This window comes from Pelobates fuscus, chromosome 9 (genome assembly GCF_036172605.1).
Source record: "Pelobates fuscus isolate aPelFus1 chromosome 9, aPelFus1.pri, whole genome shotgun sequence".
NCBI lineage: Eukaryota > Metazoa > Chordata > Amphibia > Anura > Pelobatidae > Pelobates > Pelobates fuscus.
In genome coordinates this window covers 138,238,162-138,253,430 of record NC_086325.1, presented here as the reverse complement: position 1 = coordinate 138,253,430, position 15,269 = coordinate 138,238,162, and the positions used below count along the sequence as shown (strand labels likewise).

Below are 15,269 nucleotides of genomic sequence, written 5' to 3'. Positions count from 1 at the left end.
AGGCCCCCAGGAATAATTGGGCCCGGGGCAGTTGCCCCGTGTTAAAGAAGGTCCTGCCTGTTGGCTGTGATGACATCTGTCTTCTGCAAAGCTGCAGCAGCTGGATTCCGATACTGATGGCCATTTATTGGCCGAGAGTATCAGCTGTGCGCTCTCAGCCAATGTTGGACATTCTGTGTATAGAAGTATGCACAGAATTGACATTAGCCAGCCTGGAATTCTTGTTCTAGGTTGGTGACTGACGCCCCCAATGATGCTACTGGATGTGGAATTACTACTCCGAAAGCAAATAGGTTAAACTCTATATGTGAAGCATTTTATAGTGAAAAGCTGCACATACAGACTCCAGGCACCGTGACTGCTCCAAATCACTGAAGTAGTCATAGTTCTTGGCGTAAACTCAAATGAATTTTAACAAGGTACTAAAAACCTCAAAAACTGTATCATTGTTAGCATTTCTTTTCAGGCACCTACACAATGATCATAATCTGGCTGATAAAAGTACCATGCAATGCCTTATCCAGAATGAAGTGGTCCATAGTCTAGAAGAGCAGGTAAGTCCACCCAAACACTTGCGGAATTCTGCTTCTAAGCACCTAATGATTTGGGCTCTGCCATCACAATTGAGACACATTTCCGTATTTGTACTGCATCTGCATAGAGTACTACTTCACTTAAACTTTTAACATTTGCCTTTTCTCTGAAACTGTCACTGCTTTCTATATAACCTGCTATTTTTCTGTATGTGGGTCACTTGCAATAAAGTCCTTCCATGTGGGTATATTTTTCACTTCGACATCCCTCATAAATCCATCTCCATTTAGTGCAGAGGTGTCAAACAGTCCTTGATGTTCAAGATCCAACCACAGTTTTAATGTTTCTTTTTCATCTTTTTGCTGCTAGGCTGTGGGATAGGAAGTGGGTATAATGGGGTGTTACTGGGCTGTGGCACAGGAAGTGGAGAGAATGGGCTACTACTGGGCTGCCTGTGGAATGGTATGAGCTGTAGGAAGGGATGTGGGAGTACAGGCAACTATTGGACTAATGCTGGGATATGGGGGGGGAGTGGGGAAATACTGGGCTCTAGGATGGGATAGAGGGGAGAATGGGCTACTGCTAGGCAGTGGGGAGTAAAAAGGTGCGAATGGACTATTGCTAGGCTAAAGGACAGTATGAGATAGGATGGGCTACCACTATACTATGGGGCAGGATGGGAGGGTAATGGGAAGGTGGGGGGAATATATATATTTACACATATACACACTCACACGTATATTCCTGGGATAGTTCACTAGGGTTGATTGACGGGCCTGTCAGTAAATAGTTGTGATAGTCTGTGCTTGTTCCAGCTGGCGGTAGAAAAGAAGAAACTCTATGAGATGCAGAAGCAGATGGCTGGCAAAATAAACATCCAAACAGTCCACCTTCCTGTAAGTTACCTCACAATGAAATGTTACAGTCCTCATTGCCAGTTAGGGAGAGGGTAAATGGACCGTCCAATCACCTGTCTTGTTTCCACCCTGCACAGAAGCAGAGGGAGCGCAACCTCATCCTACACCACCCCAGTGTCTCTTCCTGGCCCGGTCTGAATGTATCAGTCCCATTCCAAAAGGAATTCCCCGAAACAGTTCTGGCTGTAAGACAACATCTCTGGGAAGGGAGCAGTATTAATATATTTCAAGGTATGGACTGACTAGCTTGCTACATAATAACAGCCATATGTTATCCACATAAGGCAATGACACAGGACTGGATACCCGGGGAAGATGCCTAGGATGCCCCTTTTAGGGGTGCCAACAGAGGTGTCAGACAAATCTTTTCCAGTGAAGACAAAGCAATAATTTCTATAAACACTTAGGCTCCATCTTAATTACAGGAAAGACAAATTCTAGTGGGGAGGCACTTCTATCTTCTTGCCCTGTGTGTGCAGCCAATGCCAACGTGTGCCACATGTAAAGGGATGGTTCTAATTATTACCACACCCACTCCTGGAAAATATATCATTTTTACTTTAATATCTACCATCAGGAAGTGCTGGAAATTAAATCCGGGCCTGGCTGGGTTACAATAACATGTGGCTGTCCATAAATTGTTGCACACCTCAAGTGAAATTCCAGTAGAATTTAGATGATGAAAGTTGAAGTCCAGCAACAGTTGTCATAGAAAATAAATACCTAGAATGATGACTCTTGAGAGGTGAAGTTGGAAATGTAATTGACAAAAGTAATTTGGGACTAACCACAAAACTTTGGATTGGAAGACTTGTTAAGGGAATTGCAAATGTTATGCCAACTCCGAAGAATTCTGAAACTCAACTATTTTTCCAGTTAAACTTTTTCAAACTAATATTTACAATTGCCTTGTCAACTTCACATTGTTCCCACTTTAATAAATTAACCATTTATGTTTATAATTATTGGTTATGCATAAGACCACTAACATGTTTTATTGCACAATAGACAGGCTAATTTTATATATGTGTAACTTTTTAAAAATGTTTGTCAAAGCTGTGTTGTAATATCCTACTATACATTTCGCTCAGGTACAATGCAAGAATCATTATCCGAGGTTCCTTCATCCTTTCAATGGCTCTGGGATCCTCACTTAATTAAACTGTATGAGTCCCAAAATGTCCTCTTTATTAACCTGAACAATGTGTTTTTTTATCATTCAGATATGACAAACTGTATTGAATATTACAAAGTAAACTGCGTCAGACCACCTTTCACATACGCCTCTCTCATTCGATGGGTAAGAAATCAAGTAACACCAATGACTGTTAATAAGTCACATAATATACACTATATTAGTAGAAAACTAATTCAGGACCTCCAAAATGTTCCAAAGAATAGGCAATTTTATTGGACCCAAGAACCAAAATGCAACGTTTCGACCCCTTAGGGCCTTTGTCAATATACACTAGGCATTTTTGGTGGTCACCTTAATGGGATACTGTCATTTCTCTGTAATTTAACTTACAGTAGTGATGGTGCGCAACAACAAAAAATCGTATTCACTATGGACTTCTTATAGAGAGTGAAAGTAACCCTGTGTACATGAAATGAGGTGTTTACAGAGTGGAAATATTATAAATAATTGAACCAAACAGTGGTTGTGGTAAAACAAAGCACTATCTGTAGGTATACTTGCAAACATGGAAATCACTCTGACACCTATTAAGGAGACAAAACCAGAAAGAGAGCTCCTAGTGCAGCATAGTAATTCACTTATAAATATATAAAATAAAGCAAACAGAGGTGCCCTTTAGGTGTTACACTCACAGGATTGGAGTGGTAAAAGCACCACTCGTTGCTATAGCACTCAGGGAGGATCAGCCCCTAGAGTGCGTGAGATCCGTGGAAAGGAAGCTTGCAATCCGGATCTCAGGTAAGTATACTTAATTAATAGCAATTTAAAAACAGCAAAACTTGCAAGCTTCCTTTCCACGGATCTCACGCACTCTAGGGGCTGATCCTCCCTGAGTGCTATAGCAACGAGTGGTGCTTTTACCACTCCAATCCTGTGAGTGTAACACCTAAAGGGCACCTCTGTTTGCTTTATTTTATATATTTATAAGTGAATTACTATGCTGCACTAGGAGCTCTCTTTCTGTTTTTGTCTCCTTAATAGGTGTCAGAGTGATTTCCATGTTTGCAAGTATACCTACAGATTGTGCTTTGTTTCACCACAACCACTGTTTGGTTTTCAATTATTTATAATATTTCCACTCTGTAAACACCTCATTTCATGTACACAGGGTTACTTTCACTCTCTATAAGAAGTCCATAGTGAATACAATTTTTTGTTGTTGCGTTCCATCACTACTGTAAGTTATTTTATGTTCAAATCGTTTTACCAGGATTTGTTTTTGTTGGTTGCTGCATGTACTAATATCCTTCTCTCATTTGCGCCATCCTATTTATAATCGTTTTTTTCTTTTGACTCTCTGTAATTTACATCACTATGTAAAACACTGAGAATCACGTATAACTTGTGTTAACCTTTTTTTCGTGAAATGCTCCATTTTCTTTTAAATATTTATTAAAGATTTACCAAATTACATCGAAACCAGTCCAGACAAGGCAAAGCCAGGGCACACAATGCAGATGAGGAGGATAAATAAAAACATTGTTTAAATTCTCATATTCTTAATAAGCTTTGTCAATACTGGCTGCCAGGTGCAAAGAACAGAGCTTATAGCACTGATTGACAGGGAGCTAAGATAAAGATGCCCAGTTACAGGATGAAGAGGTGATATTTTATATTTCACACACTGCAAATACATAGTTGTTAAAAATAGGGACAAGTAAACAGAATACTAAAAATTCAGGGAAGAGATCGTTCCTCTTTAATGACTACCTCGCACTGTGCAATATGTCTGGAAAGCAAAGCATTCTGGGACAGATTATGCATACTGAAGCACCACCCACATTAAATATTAGGGGCGGTATCCTTATGTTCCGTGGATTAAAACTGAAGCAGGGCAAGTATTTAATATGTATTATATCATAACTAGATATTCAGCTAGCACAGTATACAGAATATTAGAGATTAAAGTGATACTAGTTGTTCTGGTGTCTATGGCATGTCCCTGCAGGCTTTTCACTGTAAACACTGCCTTTTCTGTGAACACATGGTGCCTAGTAACACCTCTAGTAGCAGTCACTCAAATGGCCACTGGAGATGCTTCCTGGGTTCATGCTGCACAGAGTGCAGCACTGATCTTCAGCATTACCATGCTCAGCATGGAGACACTGAAAGCTCCCCATATCGGTGTATTAATTGCCCTTTATGAGGAGATGCAGATTGGCGCAGCACTGTGCTTTGCCGCGCGTACACAAGAGCTTCCCAAAGCTTTTCCATGGGAAAGTTTGATGATCTCAGCCAAGGAGGCGGAGTGGGGCGGGGCCAACTGTGGTGAGACTGGCACGGCGTGAAAAAAAAAGTAAACTCACCTTTTTAAATACTGACAAGGTGGGGCCAGTCACATAAATGATGTTTTAAAAACTATAGTGTCAGGAATACATGTTTGCATACCTGACACTACAGTTTTGCTTTAAAACATAATTGTGGTAGGGGCATAAAAAGCTGAGGTAAGAGTGTAAGGAGAGTATGAAGGTGTAGCAAGGTGTAAGAAGAGGAAAAGTCGGTTGAGGTGTGCCGGAACCGACGTAGCAGTAGGCCTGTAAATAATGAGGGCAAAAATAGATACAGACTAGAATTTATTACAATCAACAAAAGGAAGAGCATGAATTACATAGACATAGTATGAAAAACGTGTCTGAGTTCTTGTACTGATTGTGGTATGAACCGAGTATGCAGAGGACTCCCAACGACCTAGTGATATAATTATATGTACAGGTATGTTCTTGCTAGAGGCCGTGGAAGCTGCCCCTATTCTGAAAGAGTGGCCAGAAAAGTCAGAAGGGTTGAGACCTAGCCTTGTGATCAATGATCTGACGTAAGTCATAAATTTAGTTGTGGTAAGGACTGACTTATGTAAAGTTAACAGTGGTTGGGAAGCATGGATATTACAAGTCAGTAGAAAGGAATCTAGGATCTTAACCGGGCACCATGTAATGTGTTGGGTGATAAGGTATGTCGGCGTCTTGACCATCCTGTGTAGTTTTAGTGTGAGGAAGTGTAAGTACATAATAGTCTCCCAATTTAACTAGGTGAGACCTCCTGAGGCAATATTGTAGGTTGGTTATGGTAGTTGTGGTAAATTCACAGGGTCTAAGAAAACCGTAGAAAGCCAGGTAAATGGCAGTTTTAATGACATGGTCGGTGCGAAAATCAGAAGGACCAGCATCTAAAATGTCCGAAAGACAGTGAAATAATTGGATGCCAATGGGTAACCTCCTATGTGTTGGGGTGTGTCTAGTTTGCTGAATGCCTCTAAATACGGATTTGAAGTGGTATGAGGACATGAAGCTGTGTTTGTTGGGAAATAAAAACATGTGGTGGTGTATCCCTGAGAGGTACAATTGTATGGTACTATATGATAGTGTGAGTTTAAGGTGGCAAAAAGAAGCAAAACCTACCACAGTCGACATAAAAGAATCAGTAACACCATAGCTACATAGCTAAAAAAAAAAGAGAGACCTGTGTCCATCAAGATAAGCCAACCCCATATATGTCCCCGCCGTTCATCTAAAAGAAGGCAAAAAACATAGTCTGTAGCGCTGCCAATTTGCAACAAACCAGGAAAAAATTCCTTCTTGACCCCAAAATGGCAGTCAGATGTCTCCTTGGATCAAGCAGCTATAACCCCATTAATTAGAAAATATAGCCCTGTATGTTATGGTCTGCAAAAACAAAAACATTCCAATAATACCTCTTAAACAAAACCCTGTTATAAGCCCTGCACGTGTTAACGGAAGGAGAAAGTCGGGCAAGGTGACGGCCGTGGGACAACAAGGCAAATAGTCCACGATCAGCTCCCGAAAAAAAAAAAAGGACGGGCAGCAGTGGCAGAGGGGGAGGCTGTAGGCAGAGCTGCGAATAAAGCCTGAAATTGAAACAGAGACAGACTGTCAGCAGCAACATATCGTGACACCTGGCACATGAAAACAGGACAGAAAGAATGATGACTAGTCGCCAGTCATGTCAATAACCTGAGGAACCTCATACTAATGTGGGAGGAAGAACGCCCTTTATTAATGATGTGGCCTGGTTGTCAGAGAAACAGCGAACCGGACAACCGGACCCCAAACCACAGTGGCTGCTACAATTGGGTAAAGTTAGAAAAGAGCAGAGATAGAGGAAAAAACCCTCAATGCCCAGGACCCCGCTGGACAAGCACACCAGAGCCACTAAGAACCGTAAATGGCAGAGAAGCCGGCAGTGGCTGCCGCATCCAACCATATCGTGGTGATGCCTCCGAAATCGCGGGGAGGAGGATACTCTACCCATTCCAGGAGAGCAGATATGCTGTGGCACGGTCATCGAGCGTGATCCGGCTAGCATCGTGAGGGAGAGCAGGAAACAGGGAAAGCAACTGAGATATAAATGCCCGACCCTGTGGGATAATCCTCATAGCAAAATTCAATAACCCTAACAAAGATTGTAACTCCCTCCGGCAGCAAGACCTGGTGCGAATATACATCAATGCACGAGAGTATGACAACCATTTTCTCCTGGGCAGACTGGCCGCCATGGAAACAGTATCAAGACGACTACCCAGGAAAGTAATGAAGGTGTCCGGAACTACCGTTTTGTCCGTGGTACACCCAACAACTCGAAAAAAGGGGAGTGGCCCCCTTCAGACTATGTGGGGGGAACGTGTTCACCTCAATCATAAGGAAGTCTTCCAGGTAGTGGATAACTGCGGGACACCCATCAACATTAAGGTAACACCCAGCAGAGGGTCTCAGCAAAGATGACAAACAGTTTCGGGCTACTTTTTGGGACCGAAAGTAAGCCGGGAGAAAAATAATACAGGCCCTTCCATGTAACACCGTGCAGGTGCCAGAGCGCAGGGCGTATTGGCAAAACCTAAAAGCAATGACAATGCCAGTGTTACTAAGGCAAGCGCCCACCCCAGCTTTAAGGATGGCAGAAATGGCCTTATGTATTGTGGAATAGGTAGGTAAAAAATTCCTCGGACGGAATCAGGGAATACAAACTAGAAGCTTCCTGTTAAGCCTGGGGTCCCGGGCCTTGATCACGACTGACAAAAACCCCATAGGCATAAGTCCCGTTCACAACGATATCTTGAGAGACAATGAGGCGCGAAACCAGGTTCACGTCCTTGCCGTCCAAGACATCCTTCAGAATATGGGCCGGGATGACATCCAGAGGGGTACCAATACTACATGACAAATTACCATGACCAACCAAGGGAGGGTCAGCCAGAACTGGAGCGGGAAAGGCTGGCCGGCAACTCGACCCAAGAGGCAGTTTCCAGTTTGTCCAACCTCCGGTTGATATGCCCCATGGATGCCACAAGAGAAGACCACATGAAGTGCACATCAGAGGGGTCAGCGCCACTCCAGCGTCCGAAGAGGAGGAATGCAGCAGCCCGAACAGTTCGGCCATCCTAGTGTATGCAGGGAACGGGAGCTGACGTTTCTGAAAATCCGCTGCGAGGCGAAGAATAGACCAGGTTCCGAAAGAGGCAGGCGTGGCAGAATCTCCTCTGTGAGAAGGAGTAACAGACCAAGCCGGAGTGCCGGGCAGGAACAAGTCTTTGCCACCTTCCGATACTTGATCCATGCTAAAAGAAAGAAAGCGAGAAACCAGAGCAAGAAAAAAAGACCAGAGTAAGTGTAACCAGTGTGAGCTGGCTAGCTAGCTAGTGCCGCAAGGCGGCGAAACAATGAAACTAAGTTGGTGACAGGTGAGGCCCTGCTAGATGCCAAGCGGCTTTAGAGGGTCAGAGAGTGGACCCAGAGACAGAAAAGAAAAACACAGAACAATAAAACGTACCTTCCAGGAGGTAGAGTAGCACAAGAATTAGGAGGGCAAGAACGCAGCCCGGCGAAGCAGTGTACTAAAACCTGAAAAAGAACACAGATTAGACAAAGCCATAGGGGTAAAAAGGAAACCCAAACTGAACATGAAAGAGTGAAGCAGAGAACCAGAGAAGCGAGAGAGGAAGCAGGAACAAAAACCAGATGAGCAAGAACAACCACAACAGGGGGGACACACATTACTCCATTTGTAATTGCAAATAAAATGAGGAAACCCCCTACTTTAAAGCAGTATCAGTTTTTTCTTTTAAATATATAAATATATATATAATTTAATTTATTTCTTTTTTATTATTTTTTTATTTATTTTTTAAACGTGAATAACGATAACCACCACTAGGGGTCAGTAAAAGAAGAAAACGAACCATGCGAACGGCAAGTGGTCCGTGAGGACGGGTGGAAAATAGGAAACAGAGCAGGACAGCAAACAAGCGAAAGGAGAAAACTCCCGAACGGCGAGTTTGGGAGGTAAAACGGACGAACACGTGAGAAAAGAAAACGAGACAGTGCCGGGGAAGGACCCAAACGATGATGACGCCGCTGGACCGCGACAGCAGGGTAAGTATCTTACGGTCCAGTGGAGTCGACAGGACGTACAGCAGCGGCTTGGGGCAACAGGAGAGCCGGGAAAAAACGGAGCCCAAACGGAACCCAGGCAGCGACAGAACAGTGGACGGCGGCGAGGCAAGGAAAACCACGAGGACCAGGAATGGAGCGAGGAGAGGCGAACGGAACATGCGTCAGTCAAGCAACGCTACGGAACGAACGAGACAGGTGGAGGTGAGTAATGGGCTTCAATAGGTGACCATGCCCCTCCCACAACTGCAGGCCAAGCCTTCCCATCTATGTGAAGTGTGCAGTCTAAAATTGTTTCAATACTCCCCTCCCCCCATGAGTGGACATATGGAAATGTTACTTATGTTTGAATATTACAAAATGATCTGTCGCAAGGGATCATCGTATAAATTAGTTAATCTTATTCTGCTTAGCAGGAAGTTACCAAATGTTTATTCTGATGAAATTTAAATGCTGTGTTGCCCTTGGGAGTTAATTTTACATCAGCCTTTTAATTAGCCTGAAATAGGTACACAGAATCCATGCCAAGTAATTATCCAGAACAGTCTAAGTATGATGAAATAATGAATGCAAAGCTTTCTCCTAGTTCAATGTATCACACGTGCAATATACAATATACACTTAAAGAGATAGAAGTGCTTAAAATTAAAGTGACATTAAAAGACTTAAATTATGTTTCTTTGTGTGGTTGAACAGTAAATGGCAAAAGGGACATATATGTAAGGGTGCTATTGGAGCCGAGGGGAAGATGTCAACTGGATGAGAAACAAGAATTGTGATATAAAGGAAATTTACTAAAATGGAGGGTAAATAAAGACAGATAGGGTTGGAGAGAACGGTAGAAGATAGCTGGATGGAGAGAGAGAGAGATTTTAAAAAGAAACAAAGATGTAATGACATGTTAAGAAAAACTGGGGAAATTATTAGTAAACAACTTTTCCTGCACCGTTGCCTTGTCTACCATCTTGTTTAGCTTCCGGCCCTTGACGTAAATTGTATGATCCTGAATAATTACATTCAGATTCTAATATGTTCAGTTATGTACTAAAATGATCAAATACAATGTATTATAGAAGCAAAGGCTGAAATAATGACACAGCCGTAACAATGTAAACTGACCCCTTGACACTGATTGACACCTCACAGCTGATCAGTCTGGAGAGTCAGGGGCAGAATCGGGATACGTCCCAACCAATCAGCAGCAGAAGCAATTAATGGCTAATATCCCCTCCCTGGATCCAGTGCCTCTGTGGGATTTTAATTATCTGCTGATCCACTAAACATCAACATCTAGTGAATTGAAGGGAAAGATTGCAAAGTGTAGTAAAATTAAAAGCTGATTTTTGAAAAACAATCCAACTCAGCTATAGTCAAAGCTTGACATTGTCAGCATGAATTTGCAATTTGGTTTTCAATTCACGACAATTCAGTATTTAGTGAATCATTCCCTCGGTTTTGGAACGCTTTAACCTTATCTGACTTCATTTTTGTTTTCGTTACCCTTTAGGCTATCCTGGAATCCCCCCAGAAACAGCTGGCACTAAATGAGATTTATCATTGGTTTACCAGAATGTTTGCATTCTTCAGGTCCAACAAGATCACATGGAAGGTAATCACTGCCTCAGGAAACGCACAGAGATTTCTGGGTATTAACAATTTTCAGTCTAGTGTGCTCTAGTGTTCTAGCGTAGACGTCTGTCCTTCACAGCACACTGTAGCGGCTCACCTGCCAAGTGTGTGTTACTCAGCACGGATTGTTACCAATGGAGGATCTCTGACTACATCATAAGATTGTCCCAAGTCTTTCAGAAGTTCTGAATATAACCCAGAATTTACTGACCAACCCCGTTACTATTATTGACATTTAGATAGAGCCAACTTATTCTGCAGCGCTTTACAATATAATAAAAGTGGGACATTTAACATTAAATGAGACAATTACAAAATGTTACAGGAACAATAGGTTGATGAGGACTCTAGAGCAGGTGTAGGCAACCTTCGAAACTCCAGATGTTGTGAACTACAACTACTATTACATAGTTACATAGTTAGATAGCTGAAAAGAGACTTGCGTCCATCAAGTTCAGCCTTCCTCACACCTGTTTTTTGCTGTTGATCCAAAAGGCAAAAAAAAAAAACCCAGTTTGAAGCACAATTTTGCAACAAGCTAGGACAAAAAATTCCTTCTTGACCCCAGAATGGCAGTCAGATTTATCCTTGAATCAAGCAGTTATTACCCTACATTGAAAGATTATATCCTTGAATATTCTGTCTTTGCAAGTATGCATCTAGTAGCTGTTTGAACATCTGTATGGACTCTGATAAAACCACTTCTTCAGGCAGAGAATTTCACATCCTGATTGTTCTTACAGTAAAAAAACCTTTCCTTTGCCTTAGACAAAATCTTCTTTCTTCCAGTCTAAACGCATGGCCTCGTGTCCTATGTAAAGTCCGGTTTGTGAATAGATTTCCACACAATGGTTTGTATTGGCCCCGAATATATTTGTATAATGTTATCATATCCCCTCTCAGGCGACGTTTTTCTAAACTAAATAGGTTAAAATTTGTTAACCTTTCTTCATAGCTGATATGTTCCATTCCTTTCATTAATTTTGTAGCCCGCCTCTGCACTTTTTCTAGTGCCATGATATCCTTCTTTAGAACAGGTGCCCAACATTGCACAGCATATTCAATATGTGGTCTTACCAGTGATTTATAGAGAGGCAAAATGATATTCTCGTCCCGAGAATGAATGCCCTTTTTCATGCATGACAATACCTTACTGGCCTTGGCCACTGCTGATTGACATTGCACATTGTTGCATAGTTTGTTGTCTATAACAATTCCCAAGTCCTTTTCGTGTGTTGTTATCCCTAATTCACTTCCATTAAGGGTATACGTTGCTTGTGTATTCTTTACGCCGAAGTGCATAACTTTGCATTTTTCAATATTAAATTTCATCTGCCATTTGAGTGCCCAGTCCTCCAGTCTATCTAAATCCTTCTGCAGCAAAGTAATATCTTGCTCACATTGTATTATTTTACAAAGTTTTGTGTCATCTGCAAACACTGAAACATGACTTTCAATGCTGTCTTCAAGATCATTTATAAAAATGTTAAATAGAAGGGGTCCCAGAACAGACCCCTGAGGGACACCACTTGCCACCTCTGTCCAGCTTGAAAATTTACCATTAACGACAACTCTTTGTATTCTGTTTTTAAGCCAATGTTCTACCCAAGAACAAGCATTTTCATCTCTTGCAGCCATAATGCTCTTGCAGCCATAATGCTGGGAAAGCATCAGGGGAGATGTAGTCCTAAACATCTGGAGTGCCGAAGGTTGTCTACCCTGGGCCCTGATCTACAGGGTCTCCCCCAATCTGTACTGTGTTTGAGTCAAATTGTTGCCTGATCTATCTAACACATCATTCTTGATTGCATAATAGGTTAGCTTGTTGCAAGGTCTCGGTAATTTCTACTCCACTCTGATCTACTCTTGAACATTTAGATGATCTGGTCTGATGTTTGTACCTCTTTATTAAAGAGGCACTCTAAACAACATGACAACTAAAGTCGACTGTAATGGTTCTGTTTTCTCGGGTCCCCTAGCTCCATCCCTTGCTGTGATATCAAACAGCTTAATAACCGTCTATTATAAACGGAGACTCTTCCAAATGCCGAGATACACCCCCCATTTATTCCACATTGATAATGCAAAATTAACACTTATCAATGTCAACTTCATCCACCTTTGGCTGCGATTAATGGAGGAAGGTTAGTGTTAATTTTGCATTATCAATATGGCTGGTTCCTGGGTGCCAAAAAAACCCATAAGTTTTTATTAAACCATTCTTAAATGTTTTAATAATAAAATTAAGAAAATAATTAGGTGACCCTAGATGGCTTAACCACTACAGGATGATGTAATGATAATTTGCTTATAGCCTCACTTTAAAGATTAGTCTTGGGTGTTACATCTTCGTAAAATGGAAAGCCTTATCAACAGCATTGTGCTTTGACATATTGTCAGTCTACTAACAAAATAAGTATTACTAGCTGAGTTATTTATTAAAGCGGGAATTTAAGATGAATTTAAAGTCAATTTCAAATTTAAGGTCAAAATAGCCGAACTGGGAACATTCTCTAAGTCAGATATGCTTTCAGTTCGACTACTCTGGCCTTAAATTTGAAATTCACTTTGAATTCTAACTTTATTGAATAACCTTGTAGATATTGCAATACTCTCATAGGGGATTAAGAATGAATAGAAATCTAGAAATGTGTTGTTTTTGTTTGGGGTTTTTTTCAATGAGAAAGTAAAGTGTGACACATAACTGAGTTTTCTGTTTCTAACTGATAATTTGTGATAAAAAAAAAAAAAAGCTAAAACGTGAAAAGAGAGAGGAAGTGAAAGTCTCATTGATGAAAGAAAGGTCAAAGCCGTTACGCAGGGAAGGTGTCCCGTCTACACTCAAACTTTCACAGTACTTCTGATCTGAAGTTATTAGCCATTTCTGTGTAGTTCGCGTTGTTTGGTAGATACCTGGTTTCAATTTACATTAGTATATTAAAACACCATAACCACTGCAAAACACTGGAGTGGTTATGGTGCCAGGAGTGCCCTTGCACCCTGATGTAAGTAGACATTGTTCCAATCAACTCTCCTTCTACTATTCTCTTACTTTCACTCTGTTCTTTCTTCTTCATTTTGTTTCCTCTTTTTACCTTTATCATAATTGTTTAATTTAAAATCTCCATCTACTCCGACTGCTTCGCAACCCAGAAGTCTCGCTCTGCCCTAGTGATTCACCAATATATTATGAAGAGTTACCAACAGAAAAAAATAATTACAGTAGAAGTTCTTTATGAATTATACATCAGCAGCACCCTACGAGAACCACATATTAAACATGATTACAGAGATCAATTAATTAGCTGAACTGAATAACTTTCTATCCATCTGAGCTGTTTATTATTAATCCTTGGAGGTTCTACTCCACACAGGAAGACCATCAAACAGGGAGTCCTATTATTTTTAATCAAAGATAATTAAACAGGCGCATAATTTTATTAACTCCTCAATAATTAAATAACCAACAACAACACAGAGTTTTCAAAAATAATTACCGGTAATTTGATTTGGGGAAAAGTTAACAGAACTGTATTATTTATATGACATTCACTTGATATATTGAGGGATGATACAAAACCATGTTTTTATTGAGTGGCCTAACTCATTTCTATAATTCTAGAATGACCGATTTTGTTGGTAAGAACATTTTGGACCAACCATATGTTTACAAACGGTAGACGTGAATTTAATGGTCTAACATAACCTCTACCTACCTGTCTTCTCTCAATCAGAATGCAGTTAGACACAACCTAAGCCTCCACAAATGTTTTGTGCGAGTTGAGAATATCAGAGGAGCTGTTTGGATGGTAGACGAGCTGGAATTTCAAAGGAAAAGAGGGGTGCGAAGTTCACGCTGAGTAACGGCGCGGCTATACGGCTTTGGCACTTCAACACACGGGGCTCCTTGTGTACAAACCATCCTCTCCCTATGTAACTAGTGGTGTATAATTCTCCACCTGGCAATAAAGTTTGACTGGCGTTGTATCCACATCTACACCTCGATACAGATCTAAAGACTGTTTCACGACAAATGTTCGCTGGTAAAAATTCTGAATCTTTTTTTTCTCCTCTCTTTTTCACTGCGTGAGCCAGACATATGCTCGGGATTTACAACAGTTATAAAATGTAAACTGTTTTCCGCTACACATCACAAAATGTGGCTTTCCTGGATATGTTCACATTTCGAAAGCCAATCGAGATCACACACAAGGATTTAATGAATGAAAATGTTCACGAATGTGCCTTAATGTGTACATATAACCTGATATATAAACAAAAACCTTTATTTTAAAATGTACTGCTCTACTTTTTGAATAAAATATTACCTTTATCAATAGAGAGTAAAAGTTTGTCCTTTATGTATCTATTGACCATTTTCCATATGTTTTCAATTTACATTTAATTTTAAGAGCCGGTCTGAACTTAAAGGGACACTGTAGGCACTCTGACCATTTCATCTCACTGAACTGGATATAGTCCCTGGAGTAAAACGCTCATATAATACTTCCTCATTAGCCCAAGCAGCAGAGAGGGGAAGGGCTGCTGGTTTACCACAGAAAGGAAGGATGGTGCCAGGGGGCTCCAGAC

At 41.1% G+C, this 15,269-nt stretch overlaps 1 protein-coding gene across 2 annotated transcripts in view; it reads left to right on the top strand.

Annotated features, from left to right (window-relative positions):
- Window positions 1–14,977, top strand: part of FOXP3 (forkhead box P3) — a 63,039-nt gene extending 48,062 nt beyond the window's left edge. For both annotated transcript variants that reach the window (XM_063431352.1, XM_063431353.1), the window contains 6 exons: window positions 467–554; window positions 1,350–1,430; window positions 1,529–1,682; window positions 2,675–2,751; window positions 10,558–10,659; window positions 14,414–14,977. In XM_063431352.1, the coding sequence (XP_063287422.1) occupies window positions 467–554; window positions 1,350–1,430; window positions 1,529–1,682; window positions 2,675–2,751; window positions 10,558–10,659; window positions 14,414–14,539 (628 nt within the window). In that variant the 3' untranslated portion in view covers window positions 14,540–14,977. The remainder of the gene's footprint in view (window positions 1–466; window positions 555–1,349; window positions 1,431–1,528; window positions 1,683–2,674; window positions 2,752–10,557; window positions 10,660–14,413) is intronic.
- The last annotated feature ends 292 nt before the right edge of the window (window positions 14,978–15,269 follow it).